Source organism: Drosophila elegans, unplaced genomic scaffold, assembly GCF_018152505.1.
Source record: "Drosophila elegans isolate 14027-0461.03 unplaced genomic scaffold, ASM1815250v1 contig_814, whole genome shotgun sequence".
In the NCBI taxonomy this organism is placed as follows: Eukaryota; Metazoa; Arthropoda; class Insecta; order Diptera; family Drosophilidae; genus Drosophila; species Drosophila elegans.
This window is the reverse complement of record NW_024546167.1, coordinates 16606040-16627770: the sequence shown is the minus strand read 5'-3', so window position 1 is coordinate 16627770 and position 21731 is coordinate 16606040. Positions and strand designations below refer to the sequence as shown.

General features: G+C 37.8%; 1 protein-coding gene and 1 long non-coding RNA gene across 4 annotated transcripts; one reads left to right on the top strand and one right to left on the bottom strand.

Annotated features, from left to right (window-relative positions):
- The first annotated feature begins 4611 nt into the window (after positions 1-4611).
- LOC108149520 (T-box protein H15) lies at positions 4612-18548 on the top strand. Of its 2 annotated transcripts, none has more exons than XM_017277149.2 (6): positions 4612-5352; positions 7438-7949; positions 8310-8440; positions 14789-15074; positions 15939-16183; positions 17730-18548. In XM_017277149.2, the coding sequence occupies exons 1-6, from the start codon at positions 5028-5030 to the stop codon at positions 18259-18261; spliced, it is 2031 nt and encodes a 676-aa protein (XP_017132638.1). In that variant the 5' UTR covers positions 4612-5027; the 3' UTR covers positions 18262-18548. The 2 variants fall into 2 exon arrangements, with proteins under 2 accessions (XP_017132638.1, XP_017132637.1); XM_017277148.2 differs by having other exon boundaries at positions 8307-8440.
- Positions 11194-14314, bottom strand: LOC121467876. Of its 2 annotated transcripts, none has more exons than XR_005977895.1 (3): positions 14174-14314; positions 11694-13615; positions 11194-11594 (listed from the first exon to the last, which is right to left on the bottom strand). It is a non-coding gene; the product is annotated as an uncharacterized LOC121467876 (long non-coding RNA). The 2 variants fall into 2 exon arrangements; XR_005977896.1 differs by having other exon boundaries at positions 11194-12091; positions 13151-13615; positions 14174-14310.
- Positions 18549-21731: the final 3183 nt, after the last annotated feature.

The following is a 21731-nucleotide window of genomic DNA, read 5'->3' as shown; positions in this document are numbered from 1 at the left end:
TAAAAGTTTGTGATCTAGTTCTTGAATAATCATGAGAATTGCTTTTCCAAGTGCACGATTTTTCGCAGTTGTGGGCGCGGTAATGAAATCAAATTAGGCAGAGATCTCGTTGCTGGCGGCGAAATTGATTCGCTGCGCTCGTCTGCGACTCCCTCGCCCAAGGATAATTGCCGGTGTCCTTGGCTTTTGGGTCGCAGTTGCAATCGCAGTCGAAGTCGCAGTCGCACCTGCCTTCGGGTGACACGCTCCGCTCGCACTTCGCCTACTTTATAGTACTTTACAGATCTGCTCAAGGAGGCCATAACGGCCATAAAACACAATTGTTCGCAATTATTATTTTTCTGTTTGCCTTGGCGCAAAGGATTAAGGCGATGCAGGATGGCAGCTCGAACAGAAAAACAAAACAATTCGCTACGCAATTTGTATGCAACAATAACGGGGGGGTGGGAGAAAAAAAAAGAGATCCGAACGAACACACATGTTGTTTCGATTTCGAGCGGCAATAAAATTGATATATCCTTTGGCACAATATGGCCGCCATGTGCATTTAGATGGCCATGTCCTGACGGCTTAGTTTCCGCTTTTTCCCACCGCCACTGCCACTGCCACCGCCCGCTTATTGGCCATTTAGTGCACGTAGGCAAAAGGAGCAAACGCAAGGAAAATAGTGGAATTTCCCAAATAAAAACTAATGGCCATTGGGACGGTGGCTCCATTCTGCGGCTTTCCGTAAGCGACTTTGCCGTAATCCCGTCAAAGCGTAAACAAAATAGGAATAGGTTATAGGAAATCTGTTCCATTCAATGCGAATCGCAATGGCTTCTAGAGATACGTACTTGATTGGCTTTTCCGCTCTGTCCCAATATTTTCCTGCACTTTACCCGAGTTTCTTATTTCTTTCGCCCCAAAATTAGTCATAGGTTTTTGCGATGTTGTTCATAAATAACTTTGAAGTGCTTTGTTTTGATTTTTCAGTGGCAGTGCAGCGAAATTATGCAAATACCTCAATTTAGATTTTTTTGCGAAAGGGTTTACTAAAGGCAAGAAGTTTCAGCCAGGTTTAACAAAGTATTGCTTTTGCCTGGGTTTTTTTTATCAACCCTACATTAAGAAACAAAAAAGAAATAATATTATCTAAAAATTTAAAATAGGGTAATGTTTTTAAAATAAATTTAAGAATGCATTTGTTGAAATGTATATAATTCGAATCAAAACACAACCTGTGTAAAATGTATGTACTTTGAGCAGTTGTAATACAAATGTAAGCTTTCAAATACTTACCTTGAACATCCCCTTTACCTTTGACAAATGTCTTTATTTCTCAATTAACTTAAAACGCATTTCCACACTCCACCAACTTCATTAGCTTAGCGATTTCCACGAAAATCCGTTGAAAACTATTAAAAGAAACGACTATTAGAAGAACACGCCCTCTTAATTTCATTAAATCAAATTCAAATTGCCCAAAACCAACCCAGAACGCAAACAAAAACAAAGCGATTGCAATTTTTCACTCCCCCTGAAAATGTATAAAAAAGGAGCAGGAGCCGTAATAGAAACCGGGGGAAGACCACAAAAAAAAAACCAAAAAAACCTGGAAAGTTGAAAAAATATGGTGGCATATGCAAATGAGATTTCAGGGCAGGAAACAAATCATTGAAAAATTGTCACCGAGCCGCGACAAAGCAAACAAAGCGAGTTGTGGGCCCACCCTGTCTGAATTCCTTTCCATTCCTTTCCCTTCCACCAAATACTCCCGATACTCCAGATACTAGATACTTCTACTCCTTCCACCGATCTGGCCACCATCAACATCACCATTAGTGGCTCAATTGTGCGCCACATCGGCTGGCAACCACGAATCGCATGCAAATGAAACCGCAGCCACAAAAACAACGGCTACAGTCACCAAAAAAATTGGTTAATATTTGGTTAAACTATATGGCTGGAATATAATCATTCCTGTTCATCATTCAATTGAAAATACAAGAATATTTTATTCGTTTAATAAGTGAATAACTTTTTTATTTAATTAATTAGCTATATAAAGGTCAGGATAAAAATAATATTTAAATAAATATTTAATATAAAAAATAGTGGCTTAAATGCTTTTGTATTATTTTAAATCCTTATGTACTTTAATACCAAATGTTATGTTAAGTAAATCATTATTTTCAAGCAAGATCTGTGAAGGCAAACCAAACCTTTAAAAATTAAAAACTTGAAATTAAAACTTTAATAATGAACGAAATATTTTCGAATTTATTTTAAGAGAATTTCTAACACAATACCAATTTGAAAAGCATCTTTGAATGTTTTTTAATGTTTCTTGCTTGCATAGGCTGAAATTTTCTTCAGTGCTGCGAGAAAAGGACATCATCCTGGGAGGAAGAAGGGCGCAGCTGACGAATTGTGAAAAAACGTCTGACGGAGGGAAACAAGATGGTGGCACCACCCGGAACCCTCCTGCCCTCCTCTCCTCCCCTCAACACCCCTCACATCCAGCAGTTTCCACTTTTTCCCCGGGTCTATAATTTTCTGCTGCGTTCACACGCCATCGTCGCATTTTTTTTCCCGACCATCTTTTGTTGGTTCTTTTGAGCAAACATTTAAATTAAAAACATTTACATACGCTGGTGGGCGGAAAAACGTAGGAGGAGGAGTGACAGGAACCCAGATATTCAATTATGATTTTTCAATTGGAGGACCGAGCACACGAGACACTTTCTCAGATAAGTCCTGTCGCAGGATGAGGAAAAGTGGTTGGGACCCAACCGAAAGGGTCAATTTCCTTCGATGGTGTGGAAAATTATAGGGTGACGGTCCAAAATGGTAATTTTTAAGGGAAAAAGTAATAATAGTCATCAAATACAAACATAAATTAAATATGAAAGTTGCCCTCATTTAAATATTCCGTTAAACTTTATGCACATGTTTTTCGACCTTTTTTAAAAAGTAACTGCCTAAAATATAATTTCTTGAAAAGGATTAAAACTGAAAAAAATGTATTAAAATGATGTTAATAATATGAGTTTTTGAAAAAATTACCACAATATTGTTAAAATATGGTGGTAAATGCGGGACAACCCTTCCATTTTATTTGATATGTTAATTTTCACTGGAAAGATTTTTTAGAACCATAAATTTGTAATGTACCTTTGACAGTAGCTACATATACATTTTCTTTGTTATAAATTTAATAATTTATGTCATTTTGAAGAACTTTCAACAAAACGTAAGTTTTAAAAAAATATATTATTTATTTTATTGGAAATCAAATGTTAAAGTGCTTAGAATTATTATTAAAGATCTAATTAAAAAAAAAAAAATATTTTAATCGTTAAAATTTATTTACAAAAAATTCTTTTTTACAATTTTAAAAATAACATTTATCCTATTATGCTAAATTACTTTTTCAAACTCACTTATCACTCACAAGTCACAATTTTCACTCAATCCCGTTTCCACTCCATTCAGCGTGGTGAATAACGCCAGCGGAACGCAGTGGAATCGGACTGAGTTGAGAATAATTTTAACAAGTGGACGAAAAGCAGTGAACACACCCCCTTCCCCGCACGCTGAAAACCACTCACACACAATAGCACTCACCATGGCAACAACAACAAAACAGCCAAAGAACTGTCAACAGCCAAAAACAAAATGACGAATTTATGAACTTCCCTTGAGCTCTCTCTTTCTCTCCCTCCCTCCTCTGCGGTGCGAAAGAGATGGCCGCTGAAAAACGCTCTTCACTCAATTGGCAATGCGTCTTGTTGTCCCGCTCTTACGCATAACCAGCTTATGAATTGGTATTGTCTTGAGTGCATGGGAATTTGTGTTCGAATTGGAAAATGGAAATGAGTTATGCCTCGACGCTGGCGTCGCTGTCGGCAGCATGGGAATGCGCTGCACGTATGGCCATCCCGCTTGCACTTTCCTAATTGAAAAACGTCAGTTTTTTCCATTCCTTTTGCGGTTAAAATTGCGGTTTCCTTACGTGGCGTAAGGAAAGTTTTGAATTTTGTCTTTTGTTCTCTGGAAAAGTGGAAGTGCGAGAGAATTACGTTACGCGTTACGTTTTGTTACGTTACGTTACGTGGTGTTGAAAACCTTTCGCCGTAAGGAACATCAGCTGTTGTTGTTTCTGTTTTGGGGGTCAGTCGGCGTCGCAGTCGACGTCGCTGCCGACGTCGTCGTATTTGTTGTTGATTTTTGCGTTGCGTTTTTGTACTTTTTTGATGTTGTTGTTGTCGATGATGTCGTTGTTGTTTTTGGTTTTTGGCTTTGGCTTTGGCGCTTTTGGCGTTTACATGGCGAAAAGCGAATTGGGATTCATTCAATGGTCAGCTGCGTGACTGTGAAGCAGCGACGGCGCTCCGGAATTTCCTTTCCCGTTTCCACCTCGACGAAATACGCAAAAACACGTACGGAAAGCACGGAAACCGGAGACCCGCAAATACGGGTGTAAAGTCGTAAAGTGGCAAAGTGTTTCGAAAAACGTTGTACCAGAAATATACTTGGAAACATTTGCAAAATATTTTACAAACATTTTATAATAATATTTATTTATAAAATAAAACAATTCAAAATATTAAATTGTTAAATCTATAAATTAAACAATACTGCTTGAAGTGCTGGGGCTAAAAAAATATATTCAATTTAAAAAACAACATTGAAACATTCTCATAAAAGTGATAAATATTATTAACTTATTTGGAGCAAAAAGTCGGCAAATGAAAATTCAAAACGATGGATAAAAATATTATTAAATGCGAACCAAGGGTTGAATTTTGGACACCAAAAATAATTAATATCCATAAATAATTGCGATTATTTTAACAATGTTTTGCAATAGAACGAAAAGCTTTAGATAAAGATAATAGAAAATTTCAAAGAATTTCAAAGAATTTCTAAAAGGTAAATCCCTGCCAACATAAGGAAAATCCCTTGAAAACCTTGGATAAAATAGTCGAAAATAAATTTGGAAAAATCCGTGGAGCAGAGCTACGGAAAATCTCAGCCCGAAAATGCTTTTGAGCAATCAGCCGGCGAATACGAGACCGCAGCAAACGCCTTCGCCTTCGCCGACGCAGAACTTCAAGTCGAAGTTGCAGCAACAAATCGTTTCGGCAGCGGCGGTGGCAGCGGCGAATATCGCCAACGGCAGCAGTCATCATCATCATCATCATCATTCTCATTCTCATCATCACCACCACAATCCGCTGAACAACCATCACAATCATAATCACAATCAGCACAACATTTCCTTCGCCACGGATTTCTCAATTGCGGCGATTATGGCGCGCGGCGGAAACGCCCCCAGCAGCCGGGAACCTTCGGAACGGAGTCTGAGTGAGTAAAGTTCGATTTCGATTCCGATCCCAAAACACAAAACCCAACCCCCCATACCCCAAACTAAATATAGACAGCTTTTATTAAATGGCCAAGCCATTTTATCGCTTCATTTTTGGCTGGCTTTGAGTAGAAGAAGCCCTGATAAATATAGTAAAATACAAACATAGTTAAAACTCACTGACCTATGTAGAATTACCTATTTATTTAGTAGTCTTAAGGCAGCTTAAGAGTTGATAGAGAAGTATCTTTAATTTTATAAAACAAAATAAATATGTATTTTAGGCTTATTACTTTTCTATAATAAACAAAGGCTTAAATCGTTAGCTAATACTACTTTAATAGTAATTCTCTTCTAACTATTTATCCTTTCATATTTTAAGTTAGATATCAACAGGCCTATACATATAGAATTATACTTTTTTTCATTCATGAATCTCTCTTATATTTGAGTTGAACTTTTTACTACAAACAAGTTCCACTCTATTAACATATTCAATATTCATTTGATTGAGCTCAATAAAAGTGATGGGCAAAGGTTGAAAAGAATAAAAAACTTAGCATATCGCACATGTTGATGCTTATCCCAAGTTACGGGTTTGTCTGGTGTTTTAGCTATAATTTTTTACGATATGATGGGGTATAATCAGCGTATCGCTTATAAAGTTTTGAATTCCAACAGGAAAGGCTGCTAAATGATTCAGAATGAAAGAGCGTGCAAAAGCGCTTATAAGCAATTCAATGTTTTATTTATAAGAACAATTTTAGACTGATTGGAATGGAAAATGAAAAAGTAAATAAAAAAGTGTACTATAGACACCGCTAATAATCTTGACCGTGAAAAATATATATTTACCAGAACAAGTTCAAGTAGTAAAACAAAAATTTCAATTGCTTGCAAGGAAGCGAAAAATTGAGGTTTTGTTTTATATTTTAAATACTCTTTATTTATTTATCTTATTAATATATAGTTTTTAATTAAATGTTTTCAAGATGCAAAACATATGAGTTTTCTTAATAAGCTAAAAAATAATCTCTATATATATTTTGTGATGCAAAAACTCATATAATCGTTTGCATCGTAACTTTCTAGTCTTCCTCTGTTGCTCACCCTTTGAAAAAGTGTCACAGCTGCATTATATTTCTATATTTTCCGCACTTTTTGCTCGCTTTTTTCTGCTATATAAATTATATATTGATGACAATGCAACGTTGATGACTTGATAATTGCGGCAAATGCGCGGCAATAAAATAATCAAAGCCTATTTGAATGCGCGGGGGGTTGGGAAGGGGAAGGGGAAGGGGAATGAAAATGGGAAATGCACATGAGAAGCGCAGCGCAGATACACCATTTATATATAATCGAATGTGTACTCTGAATACAAAACTATTTAGATGCCATAATTGGGTAGAGACAGAAGCGCAAACAGATGCATTCATTAGTGTGAAACCCCCTCCCCTTTGGCAATTGGCATTGGCAATGCCAACACACACAAATGCAGGCGAAATTAACATACGAAATTGCATTTTGAGCAAATAATTGAATTTTTGGCGTAATCTGTAAAATGCATCTGGTCGCGAACTGGATTCTCGTTGCAATTGCTGTTGCGACTCGTCATCGACAACATGCAACATGTTGCAGCCCCAGCAGCAACTCCCACATTAACCGTCGTCCACTTTGATATCTCTCTTTTCTATTTACACTTACAAAATTGGGGTCTAAAATTACTTAAAACAAAGGTCTGTTAAATAATTAAGTTCATTTTATTATGGGGCTATTGAAAGACTAAATATTTAAAGAAATTATGGTTTTAAATGTAAGCTCATAGTAGTTAAATACTTTGAATTAATTACTATGAGGTAATACAATTCCAATTTAATTACTTTAAGCTTACTTAGCAGAACATATTTATATTTAAAAAATTTCTATAAACTATTTCTATAAACTATATTTTTAAAGCAAATCTATGACCATTAAAACCTTAAATAAAATATATCAATTAGAGTTCCTTTTAATTTACTTCTTTAAGGTATGGCTATTTAATATCTGATTTATTTGAAATATTTTTTTTTTTTAACGTGTAGGTCCCGCATCCGTGGAGCGCTATTCAGGCCAGGATGCGGACGATGATGTTGACGTTGATGTGGTCGACTGCAGTGACTCGGAAATGCCGACGGCAACAGCAGCAGCAGCAGCAGCAGCATCTGCAACAGCAGCGGCTGCAGCGGCAGCATTGCAGGCGCAGCAGCAAGCGCGTCAGGCATTGCGTGTTGCACAGCAACAACAGCAGCAGCAGCAACAACAACAACTACAACAGCAGCAGCAGCTACAACAAAAGCAGCAGACACATCACCACGCAACGGCAAACAAGCAACAACGCCAACATCACAATCATCAAAGCAACAACAGCAACAGCAACACCAATAGCAACATCAACAACTCAGGCAACAGCAACAGCAACTGCAAATCAAGCAGCCATCGAGGGCGTTCTGCTGCCGCAGTTGGAGCCGCTGCCACGCCCTCTCCGCCACCGCCCCCGCCCTCTCAAAGTCCCGAGGAACTCGAACGCCTGTCGCCAGAGGAATCGCCAGCCCAGGTAAAGCTACACCAGGAGATATATATGCATATCACTTCCTATAATATCAAAAGGAACAATATAAAGGCCCAAATGTTATAATAAAACTTAGTACAAATTTGTTTATTAGAACCTTTAAGCATATGTAAATTCCTTAAATTATTCGACAAGAAAAAGCATTATTATTAATTAAACTTATTTAATCATATTAAGTTCTGAATTTTACAAGTACTTAATTTTTTTACTTGTGTACACCTTGACAACAAAGTGTGCAGAAATGGCAGCCCATCTCCTCAAGCATCCTACTAAAATCTTCTCTTAATTCTTTCCTTCTTTTTATTTTGTTGTATTTTTTGCATGCGATTGCCACGCCCACAGCAGCCCACGCCCAAGATAGTGGGCTCGTGCAATTGCGACGATCTCACGCCCGTCCAGTGCCACCTGGAGACCAAGGAGCTGTGGGATAAGTTCCATGAATTGGGCACTGAAATGATCATTACCAAATCGGGCAGGTGAGTGCCATGGCGGCAACATAAATGCATAAATTAAGGGGTTTACGCCTAAGTGAGTGGGATGGTAAAGAAGGAAAAACAGGGAAAAGCGTTGCATTCATTCATGCCACAAAGAATGGTTTAAAGTACTAATTCAAGGAGAGATGTACATTTAAAAACTTAAATGTTGTCTTTATAATAAAAAAATGATAAATACACATGGCAAAGAATATGTGATGGTTGTCTAACTAGGGTTACAATTTTTATTTAATATATGTATGTATATCAATTTACATTAAACGTATTTAAATTATATAAAGTTCAAAATCTCATCCAATTCCATCCTTTTTTTTATTGATTAAGAGTACACTTTCCATAATGACCTCTTCCTTATTGCACTTAAAAGTTCGACCAACCAATTAAGCAAAACATTTCCGAGCAATTTGAAAACTTCACTTATCGACATGTTCACTTATTGAAAGAAATTTCCCGATAATCGATCACATTTCGTTTTTCAGCCTCGCAACATGCATTTTAATTCATTAAACATTCGTTGGAATTCAATTTGCCGGCGGTGAAAGAGAGGCGTGGATCGGTGGCCGACAAAGGGGGAGTGGCAGGGGCAGTCCGGGTCATAACCATAATGCCACCCCCGGCAATCGGCCACCAATCAAGCCCACGAAAAGTCCTCGAACGAAAAGCACAATCAATAAAACTTTAATGCGCCTTTCACCCGTGGAAATCCAAACTCACAACTTCCATTTCCCAACTCATGTTGTCTATAAGCTCTCGGCCACGCCCCCTGACCGCCCCTCCGTCTTAACTGGAAAATATCAACAACTTTTCGGTTAGTTCCTCATTTACATCAAGAAATTTTGATTGACAAGGCATCGAAGTAATTTGCGTCGATTTTCGATTAGCAGAAGCGGAAGAAAACAACGACCATTTCGTCAGCTGTTTTGGCTTGAAAAAATAATAAATATTATACCCATTATACCCCCCAGAAAACACGGACACACATTCTCACATAAAAATAGCGGGTTAAACGACTTTTCATTCTCAACTCACCAGAAGTTGAAGGAATTATTGCTCGACGATATTTTCGATTCTCGTGCGAATGTTGTGGCGCGGTAAAAAGGGGGTTTTGAAATGCGAATAAAAAAGGGAAAATGAACATGAACATGAAACATAACATTTTGGGGCAAAGAACTTTGGCTGTTTTTTTTTTGTGTTTTGTTTTTTCCTTTCTCTTTTTTCCCGATAACATGCGAAATGCGCATTAGTCGCTAGGTAGTAGTTAGGATCTCCCTTCATTTGTTTGTTGATTATTTTGTTTTGGTTTGGCTGGTTTTATTTCTGGGGAGATCCAGGCATGATGGAACTTTGGTAGGATTAAAAAAAAACATTGTGATAGGTATAAATAAATTTTGGCACTAATAATGTGAAAACTGTTAGTTTAGGAAGTCATTAGATTTCAAATCGGGACAGAGTTATTTCATTAGCAATTTTTTTTTTGTAAGTCTATGAAAACTAAATTGAGTACAATAATTTCCATTTTTAGGGTACTAAAAAAATATATTTATCTTTAGAAATTGTACATGATTTCCAATGCAAAATTTATTGAAAGAATAAAAAAAAATTTTTATATATATACATGCAATTAAATTTTAAAAATTAGCCAACAGCAATAACTACAAATATTTTAATATATAATACTGCTTTGAATGAATGTATGTAATTAAGTCCTCAATTTGTACTTGCCTACAAGGTATCTCATACTCGACTCTCAAACTTACATGGGGTGTTAATGTTTTTCATATTTTTTCAACCGTTTTCTTTCTTTTTTGCTTGGCAACTTTTGTTTGTTTGGCTTCGGTGTTGCTTAACCCTTTGGTGGCCGTCAACAGTCCTTTTGTGCGCATTTACGACACATTAACAAATTTACTCCTTTCGCAGCCCCACCGTTGTTTTCCACTCTTTGGCCCCCCAGTTCGAGATCCACGAGATCCACAGCAAGTATAAATTGCATTGTAATAGCTGCCGATTGTCGCGCTAACAACGCATTTGCATGTCCTTTGGCTTTCGGGACATTTGTCCTGGTGCTTCGTGTTTTTGTGTTTTTGCGTTTCTGTTTTTTGGCCCTGTAATTAGTCAAAGGATACCGATGAACGGCCGACACTTATTTACATTTGTGCGGGTTTGACGGACGCATGCAACACAATTGCAAAAAAAAAGTAAAGTCTGTGAAAAACAGCAGCAGAATAATTTTCATTCCCGATATCCATCTATGTCAGCACATCGTTTGCTAGCTAAACATGTTCACCAAAAAGGGGCGGGCCAGGTGGCTAAGTGGGTGTGGCAATGCGGGACTTTTTTATGTGAATGATACATTTTAAATTGCTCAAATATACGACTGGTGGCTTAAGCTCTGAGGTTGACTGGATAGCATGACTCGGTGCAGTCTGTCATGGCGAATACAGTTCGAAAACGGAAAACATATTGAAATTGGTAGTTTTGTGTACAGCAAAGTCCTCAAATAACGCTGTTCAAATATGATAAATGTAAAAATAATAAATGTACTGCAAAAGTTTTTTTATTAAACAATATTTCTTTACCATATTTACTCAGAAATGATATTATTTATTAATAAACACTTAAAAAATAAATACATATTGTACCACACGCTGTTGTCGAAATACCATTAATAAACTTTTTAAAGTATACTTAAATTGAAAATATATGTATTCTTATCTTGAAGTGCTAATATAATGTTAATTTGCTATCAAGTTTTCAATTTACAAATTTTTTTTAAATATTTTACAAATTAATATAACAGAATAATTTAAAGGTTCTTCTTTATAAGCTGAAAAAACTTAAACAAAATTCTCGAATCCATCTTTAACCCCCTAAAAATTTTAAATCAATTGAGTTACCTTATTAATATGCTTTTTTTACAGTAAGCTGTAGTAACTGGCTATTTTTCTTTCCATCACACATACCCATTTTCGCCTTTTTTACCCATTCGAAAGGCAATTCTCCTCGGCAGCTGTGAAAATGTCGACTCCACATGCAAATGCGCATGCGTGGCTGTCATCAGAAGGAAACCGTGAAAAACAGCCAGAAACTGCCGCAAATTGCCAACACATTTGAAACTTGAAAAAGTGGGAAACGAAGACTTTTCAGATGATTTACAGCCAGGGGAAAAACAAAAAGGAGTCAGAGTCAGAGTTAAAGTTAAAGTCAAAGTCAGAGTGAGAGCGTTAGAATTTTTTACCTGTTACGTGGTCAGGTTGGGATGGTTTTCTTTGTGCGTGCGGTTGTTGAAATAAAATATCACGTGGTTTGCGATTTTGTCACGCTGTCAGCGGTTTTGAGGTTGGCATTTTCGAAAGACAAAAGAGGCAAAAATCAGCAGTCGGGCAGGCGGGCTAATTGTTTGTTGACCCCTCGAAAATACCCGGAGTTTGTCAATATTTTGCGACAAACGCTTCACGCATATTAGCCGTGTTTGAGTTCTCGGCCGCCGCAGGATATTGGAAGGACAGTAGCCTGACTTCAGAGGATGCGTGGCAATTGCAATTTTCATGGTGCAACCCCTTGCAGGCCAAGATATTTCGCTCTCTTTTTCCGTTAAACAACATTTTCCACAACTTCATTAATATTTCGGGGCAGCTGAAATGGTCGGCAAGGCATTGAAACAAGTTAATCCCCTTTTTGGAGGAAAGGTGCACGGGCTGAGTTATGAATTAATCAACTAATAAAAGATAGTCAACTGGGGGAGTGTTGTCAGCTGGCGATAAGATCAAAGTTATAGGTTTCTTGTCTCGTTTTTTTTGTTTTTCTTTCATTTTTTTGGGGTTGCTTTTTAGTTGCTGGCTAATTTGCATTTTATTAATTTTGGACCTTGAGGCTTAATTTGCTGTAACAAAGGTGTTGATAATGAATTGCTGTTCCTACATGTCCGTAGCCAACTAATTGAAAGCCAAGCCACCCCATGGCAAATGGTGTGTAAACTTCATAATTGTAACCTTTGGCACCTAAGCTCTCGCTCTCTCTTTCGCTCTCCGCGGTCCGAAAAACTGAGTAAAAGCCATTTCCCTAATTTTCCCATAAACAAATACATAAAATCCACACTTAGAAGCTCGGCCAGCGGGCGAACTGAGCTGGGGAAACCCCCCACGAAACCAAAAAAAAAAAAAGCCAAGTTGGCAGGGGAGTGGCTTTTGCTTTCGCATTGGCTTTGCCTGCCCTCGGGCGGCTCTTCAACTCGTAAAATGTATGTAAATGCTGGAATATGATTTACGACATTTCCGCCTAGCAGCAAAAACACCACAAAATAACAAAAAAAAAAAAAAATCATACAGAAAAGCGGGGGCGGCATTAGATATGGCCCATCAAGACTGGGCGTGGCAGTTGCTCGACTTTCACACATTTATGGTTCACATTAGCAGGTCGGTCAAGCCGACAGAAAGTGCTAACAATTCGTTCCTTACTGAGAAAAATAAGTTCTAAATAAAAATAAACTAAATTCTTGGGCCTAAAAAAAAATAATAATAAATACTACATTCCATAAAAAACTACAACTAACAGGAAATATCAAAGCTTCTCTCTGTAGACAAACAAACAAATGCGATTGTGTATTTAGTAATCAGTTATAAAATCGATAGGCTGGCATATGAATTTAAATAATAAATTTAAATTTGAATAAAATTATTATTTTAATGTACTTACTTAATGTTGTTTTTTATTTTCAAGCTTGTAGATTTCTTTTCACTAAGTAATTTGTTGCATGAGCTTCTTTAACAAATTCTTGGACACTCGTTTCGGGGGTAGAAACAAAATGGAAGCTTCCGGTTTGGTGGCTTCCGTTCTTGAGTTTTGGCGGTCAGGCTCGAGTGAGGATATTCAGTGGGTCCGTGAATGCAAGTCCGTAGTTCATAGTCCGTGCAGATATCGAGATAAGCGGAACACGTTAAGTGCCCGCTACAATGGTGCTAATTGTGGCATGCAACTGCGAGTGCAGCTGAAAAGCACTCGTAGTTTACAACACAAATCACAATTACGGGCTGTGTGGATTCGGATTCGTTTTGGCCCGGTAACTGCGCTAAATACGCGGCCACAACAGTTAGTCGGTGGCTAAAACAATCATGGTGACACTGGAGCCGCCCCTTACAATAATGGGCTGTAAACACAGCTCTGACAAATAAACAAATGAACAACAAACAAGACTTGTAAGTGGGGTGAATGATGAAGGAGAAATGCGAAAATTGGACTAGAAAGAAAATCTTCAATTAGACCTACTTAAACAGGTACAAATTGTACTCGCGTGTTTGACAATGAAAGTCCTTTCTTTACCGAAATGCTCATATTAACACTTTAGTAATTCAAAAAATAGCTGTTTGTGCCAGTTGATTTTGAAAGATATTCCAAACTTTTTACAAATGTATAACTATACTTTAAAGGTACAAAACAAATATTTAGCAGATCAATTTGTATAGGGAAAGACAATATTTCTTTGTCTATAGAGCCTCTGCATGTATTTTATTTAATAGGAACAACATCACCAAGCAATGAAAGGCCAAAAATAGCCCCTAATAATACAATTTTGTTTAATAAATGTTGCACAATTAACTTACCAAAGCAACTGAAAGCAAATCAATTATAATTAACCCACCCAGTATATATCGGGTTCATACATTTGGCAAGACAAATGACAAAAAACTGGGTTGGGTCATTAGCGTCATTTACACTTACCTGCGGCCACAAACACGACTTTGCGGGTGGATGGTGGGTGGTAAGTGGGTGGCAAGTGGGCGGGGGCGGTACACACACCTTCCCGCCCACCCGCTGAGTGAAGGTCCCGTGTTCAGGACGACGACATCGCTTGCGGAAATGTGTCAAAAACGTGCTAAAAGTCATAAAATTAAATATGCGTCTTATTTACATACCTTGCTAGCTCACCACCTTATTTTAGTTTTGTTTCTAGTTGCAGCAACACAATGGCGGGCAATAAAAAAATAGTTCACGATATTCTTCTTTTTGTGTGGGTTACCCTGAAATAACTTACATTTCCCAAACACCTTGATGCTCTTAAAAAGATGTTTTAATGTATATACAAATTTTGACATATAAAATATTTAGAAACACATTCTATGTTGCTCATTTTATATACAAAATTTAAATCAAAAAACCTGTTCCTTAAGCAATATATATCATAAAATAATATAACTTATGATAGTTTCCGTAATATTTTTTTTAATTTACTTTTTAATTTAGTTTAGTTTAATTTACGGATTTGAAAGTTTTTAAAGCAGTAGATGTTGATAACATTTTGAAGCACACTTTAAATTTATATTTATTTTATTTTAGGCGCATGTTCCCCACCGTGAGAGTGAGTTTTTCGGGTCCCCTGAGGCAAATTCAACCGGCGGACCGATATGCCGTACTTTTGGACGTCGTACCGCTGGATTCGCGGCGCTACCGTTACGCCTATCATCGCAGTTCGTGGCTGGTGGCCGGAAAAGCCGATCCACCGCCCCCCGCCCGCATCTACGCCCATCCGGATTGTCCTCTCAGTCCGGAGGCGCTAAGAAAACAGGTCGTCTCCTTCGAAAAAGTGAAGTTGACAAACAACGAGATGGACAAGAGCGGACAGGTGAGTTGAAGCGTCTGGCAGGATAAAAGAAAAGTCGGGAAAAACGAGAGGAATGATAGCTAGGCTGGAAAAATCAATAAGGCAATAAATGGAAGAGAACATGAGGGTGAAATAAAAAGAACGTTTTAAAGGAATAAGTATTCTTTTTTATTATTGCGGTTCTAAGTCCCAAATAAATTGTGTCAGAATTTATTCAGTTAAAAAAAAAGAACCAAGAAATCGAAGAGTTTTTATTATTTGTTATGAAAATGTTCAGCCTTTGTTTAATTTTTTTGTAACTAAACATTAAAGTTATATATAGTTATTATAAACAAAATAAATTAAAAGCATTCTCGCCTTTAAGTAAAGCCCCAACTTCCTTCAACATATGTAATGTAGCCCAAACTTCAGTCATCTCAGGACTCACATGTGAATAATTTAGGCCGAGAGACACACACATAAACTGGCGGCCGTCTTGCCATTGTCTTCCGAGTCGGCGAGGTCAAAAGGGGTCAGCCAGGGTTGCCAACGGATGCACATATGCAAATATGCAAATGTGGGATTGCGCGCGTACAAAAATGAATGAAAATTGTTGGCAATTTGGTGGCAAATACGAGCAGACCAGGGCTCAAGACCCTGTTCACATATATATTTCTGGGATTTTCGAGCCTGCTACCGTTTTTATCACGGTCATAAAGGCTGTGGATATGGATGGGGATGGGAGTGGGGAGATGTGAAGGAGTAAACGAAGACGCTGCGAGGACAGTCAAAACAAACGTCGACTACTTTTTTATGGACGTACATTTTTTATAAGGCCGGCACACACAACAAACAATCCGCATCCGCATTCAGGGAATCTCCTTGTTCCGAATCTCATTATTTCAGGTCGTGCTGAACTCAATGCACCGCTACCAGCCCAGGATCCACTTGGTGCGATTGAGCCACGGCCAGAGCATGCCCGGCAATCCCAAGGAGCTGCAGGATATGGACCATAAAACCTTCGTTTTCCCGGAGACCGTGTTCACGGCCGTGACGGCCTATCAGAATCAATTGATTACGAAACTGAAAATCGATTCGAATCCGTTTGCGAAGGGATTTCGCGATTCGTCGCGTCTCAGCGACTTTGATAGGTAAGTGCTATAGTTAGTTCCCCTCACCCATGGAGCCGTAGTTGCCCCCGTTTCGCCTTTTTTTATGGGGTCATGTCTGATTTATGGCCTAATTTACGATGGCCTGTTGAGCCGTAAAGCCGATACAGTAGCCCAACTTGCCGCTGATTAGCGAAAATGTGTGAAAGTGCCAGTCTGCAAGGCGATTTCAGCCGGTTCTTCATCTTCAATTGGTTTGCAACGTGCAGCAGCGTCGATCAATCGGATCGAACTTATATGATTATATGACTGGATGTGAATGTGTGTGATTGCGGAACGCAGGCTTTAAGAAAAATAAAGAAATCAGTGTTCTTTTTTTCCTTGGAAATTCAGTATATTTCTTATAATTTCTGCATATTTTTTGCTAGAAAAGGATTAAGTCATTTTAATCAAATGATAATAACGTTGCTCATTCAGTAAAACTTTGTTGCAACATTTCCGCACGCAACATGTTTCTTGTGCCCATCTGGCAACATGTTGCCCTACTCCAGGATCAGGATCTGGCCAAAAGGCAACTTCTTTTTGCAGCTTTGCTGAGGGCTGCTGCCCTTTTTTCGACAGCGACTTCAAAGTGTTGCAAGGCGGCGACTATTAAGACGGCAAACGCTCTGCCGCCAGCAGCAACGCGGGCACAGCAGCAACAGCAACAGCAACAGCAGCAACACCAAGAGCAATGTTGCTGTTGTAGCCGGCACGGCGGCGGCTTAAGTGGCGTAAATTACAGATCGGCGCTTTTAACTTTGATGCCGATTCGTACATGAAATGAAAACACGAAAATAATGAGTGAATGTGGGCTCTTGTTGCTCTTGTTGCTCTTGTTGCTGTTGTTTCTGTTGTTGCTGGTGTTGTTGTTCCTGTTGTTTAGTGTCGGCAATTGGCAGTTACTTTCGACGTAATTATGTTATTGCTCCGGCTGAAGTGGCGGCAGCAACAAGTTGCTCATCGGGTTCTGACAGTCCAAGATCTCCAAGCTCCAACTTCCCTAAGACAGAAATGTCGGCAACTCCAACTTAATGGAGTGCCAATGGCTTTTAGAGACCGAATTCCATCAACATCAACAAAACAAAATTTGGAACTATAATTACAATATTAAACGGCTTAATTTAAATACAAATAAACAAATAATAAGAATTTGTTTCTAAATTCAATTCTGAATTACCAAATAATTACTTCATATTTAAACGTGAGAATTTCATTAACGTATTTAATTAAAAACCATGTTTTTTAAGTATTTGTTTCGACATTTTTATTGTAAATTACTAAATGAATACTAGAGTTTAATTAATATTTAAACGTGAGAATTTCATTTAAGTAAAAATTCAAATAATCCATTTGAAGTCTTTGTTCACCAATTGTAAATTACTAAATAATTACTAAACGTTTTATTATACATTTGTTTTCAAAGATTTGAAATTGATTGCCACAATTTGTCTATTTATACTGGTTAATGGGTCTTATTTTGATTTATTTATTTAATAAACACATTCCCAAAGATAATATTTTGTCATTCTCTATGGCATTTTTTCAGAGATCCCATGGATGCGTTCTTTTTTGACCAGCACATGAGAACCGCTCCGCTGCGTTTCTTTCCGGATCCCTTGATGTCCCAGTTGACGCCTCAGGAGGCGGATGCCGCGTCCTTGGCGCTCCTGGAAAAAGCCCGCCAGCATTTGCAGATGTTCGGCAGATCGCCGTACACGGAGATGTTGCTGCCGCACTTGTATCAGCGATCGGTTGCCCCTCCGCCGCCCCCCCACCTCAGCGCCTTTCAGCTGGGCATGTGGCAGCAGCAGTGGCCACAGCTGACGGCCGGATTCCTGGCCAGTGCCAATCAGCAGGCGGCCTTGGCCTTGGCAGCAGCGGGCGCCAATCGGACGCCACCGCCTCCCGTTTCGGTGGCCCCTCCCGCCCCAGCCACGCCCACCTCCTCGTGCGGATCTGCCTCGCCGGACTTGAGGTCTAGGCCCCAGCTGAGCCACTATCCGCAGCGATTCAGTCCCTACCAGGTGCCCCAGCATCAGGCCTCGCCACCAGCCTCGAATCGGGCAGAAAGTCCTTAGGACCAACGAATAATGAACGCAATCAACTAATCCACCCAACACACCACCCATTCCCCCCTTTGCCCCACCCAAAAACAAAAATATTCTGATGTGGTCTTTAAATCTCTGAATAAAAGTACCAATTAAAGTCAGTTTAGGAAGCACAACAAATATTTCTGTGCTATTTAGAGCATGACATTTTTGTATTCAACACATTTCCGTGTTTATTGCACAAAAATCAATCAAAATGGGTTCTAAATTTAAAATCAATTTTCAATTCAAAAATAAATCAGCAAAAACATTGAAATTAAGTTGAAAGCTTTTACTTTGTGATATTTTAAATAACAAATTTTAAATAGGTAAAAGTTATTAAAACATGTACTTATATATCAGAAATTAAACAATTATTATAACGTTTTTGATCTTATTCTGTCACATTAAATATTAAATCAGCTTTTGAAAAGAGCTCCAAACTTTGCCAAATTTAATTATTCCCTTGGCTGATTCCAAATTTTAGCTGCTTTGTGCAATAAATTAATTTACAATCTTAACATAAATATTTAAAGTCTTTTCAAGATAAATCAAAAACCACTAAGTTATTCCTTCGATTTTTATAATTAAGAATTTGCCAATCAAGGAAATTGCGTTTAAAAAAAAAAACCTTAAAAAAATAAGATTTAAAGACCACACCAGAATATCAACGAAATGTATGTGCAATGTTGTTGAGCAAAAAAAAAAATAGAAAGAATACCCTTTGTAAATAACCCCGAAAATGTTGCTGCAACATCCAAAGATGCATTCGATGTTGCATGTGATGCTAAGCTAGAAAACCGTCATAACCGGTTTCACTGTATTGTAATTTTTGTAGCATTATAACAGTATTAGTTAATTTAATTAGGCCTAGCAATATGCATCCCCCACTTTTGCTGTGTTTTTTGTTGTCGTCCCCATGTGTTCCTAAAACTGCAAATTATTGTGAGAATTCTACGCTGAATTAAACCCCCTAGACACTCCCCCCAGCCCCCAAAAAGCAAATGCGAAAACTATTACTATAAACACTTATTTAAATTATGAGCGAAGAGAGGAGGAGCGAAACTGAATAAACAATTTATAACACAATGCGATCGGCGTTTATTTACTATATATAAATTAATTTGTATTTTAGATTTAATGCCTACAAAACAAGCCACATGCAATTGAAATGGCCGAACAATAAATGTTTTTGAAAGTATGGATAGCGGTTATTAGCGCTAAGTATGTGGGGTTGCAGGTTGCAGGTTGCTAGCTGATAGTTGCTAGTTGCTGGGGGGGAGCAACCTGCAACACGTGATGCGCAGTCGCGCATGGCCACTGACATTTGTGAACGGCAATGAAATATAATTTATAGAATTTTGTGCTCTTTATGAAAGTCTAATTAATTACTACTCCGTGTTTTAGTCCATGTTGCTGGCAATAAACTGAAAAAGGGTTGCATGCCATCAACAATGGATGCAGTTGCACGCGACATGCGTCATCAATTTCTAATGATGTATGTCTGCTCCACGGACGTTTGTTATTAATTTCTGTTGCTCTGCTCTTACACGGCCATTAACATTTAAAAGTGTTGTTTGTTCGAAGGGGTTCCACATCGCGACCTATCTGCAGATAAATGGGTAGTGAACATTGTCGGAGTTGTTGGCAAAGCGAATTTGAGTGGGTTTTAATTTGTGAATTTTCCCAGATAAACTATTCGTATGAAAAGGCCATACAGATAATGTAACTGCTAATGGAAAGCGTTCAGGCAAATAATATAGAGATTATTACGGAAGTTTTTATTAAAAAAGAGGTGTAGAAAGTTCTGTTAAATATAATTGATAGTAAAAACATTTATCTAAGCAAAAAAATCGTTCTTAAATAATTTTTAGAAAGTGTCACAGTACATTTAATTGAATTACACCAAATATCAATATTTATTATACCTTAACTACCCTTCTTAAATGATGTTTTTGATATTGCTTTTCCTCAAACCCCTAATTATTCTCACGTTTGACAATATATTTATAAATTATTCCGTCTATTGGCGCTAATCACCTGCCACACACACTCAATCATACAAATCATATATGTTCAAGATTTAATAACTTAATTTTCTAGCCCATAGGCCATGTGGCAAAAATATAAATGGGCCTCTAAAAAGAGGGTCAGAAAAAGAAACATTGGTTTGGCTGGGGCGGCATTTAAATATGGCTTATATAAACTCAAAGCTAAGGCATTTTACCTAACCGATAACTAACCAATAATTATACACTTTGAAGCCAACAATTAAAAAATCGTTTTTGACCAAAGAGCCGAACTCAGACGCTTTCCAAATGTCTTAATTACGAACTTGAGTTGGGTGGTTGAAATTGGGAAATACTGTGGGAAAGTGTCATACTGTTATGAAAAATATATCAAGTTTTTCCTAACAGTAATTATAAGTTTAACAAGTTTTTGTATTGGTATCAGTTTTTGTAGTTCGATTTCTTAATTACATAAGGGACAAAATTATAAAGTAAGGTATTGAAAAGATTGAGGGACAATATATACATAGTTATATTGTAAACCTATTAGAATTTATCACATTTCCATTCCCATAACAAATGTGACACCCATAAAAATTGTGTAATCTTGTTTTACAAAGCGTTACAGAATTTTTATTTCCATTTTAACCACAGAAAAACCTTTCCATTTTGGGTCGTAGCGTAGATGCCTGGAATTTTCTCACTCACTGCGACAAAGTCGTACACAAATTATCTCGCCACTAAAAATTTGCCTAATTTCCAACATAAATATGAAGCAACTTATCTCGAGCGTCCGATCTCGCAGGCGGCACCACCTTAACATTATATCTTTCGACTAATTTTTCTGTGTTTTTTGGGCACGGGACAGGAACAGGAGCCAAAAAAAAAACAAAAAAAAAACAGAAAACACCCCCGAAAAGGATGAGTTTTGGGATCTTGACCAGGCAGGCGCTAACAAATTTATGTCTTCTTCGGGCTTAGACAACATGAAAGGTGCTACTAACTGCCAGGGAGATGGAAAAAATACAGGAGAAAAAGGTAAAGTCGAGGGCAAAGGTGAATTTAAAGGTGGTCGCCGCTTAGCTCATTACACACAATTTGCAGTTAGGTGCGAGCATATAAATTTCTGTGGCCGCCTTATCAAAATTATGTTAACCTTTATCTAAATTATTTTTTGTGTATTTCGGTTTCACCTGAGGGTGGTTGCATCCCCATATAAATTGTATCTTATGCTGCCGGATTTATTTCCACTCCAGACTAGCTATCCTTGGGAAATTTTCTATTTAAAGTACATTAAACTTTTCAATTACCATTTGTTCATTAAATAAAATATCGTGATCCACTTTACCGTTTTTATGCAATAACTACAGATATTTAATTACGGGGGCGGAGCGCGTTCACATTAGCTATGAACATGAGTTAATTATACCATAAAATTTATTCAATTTATCA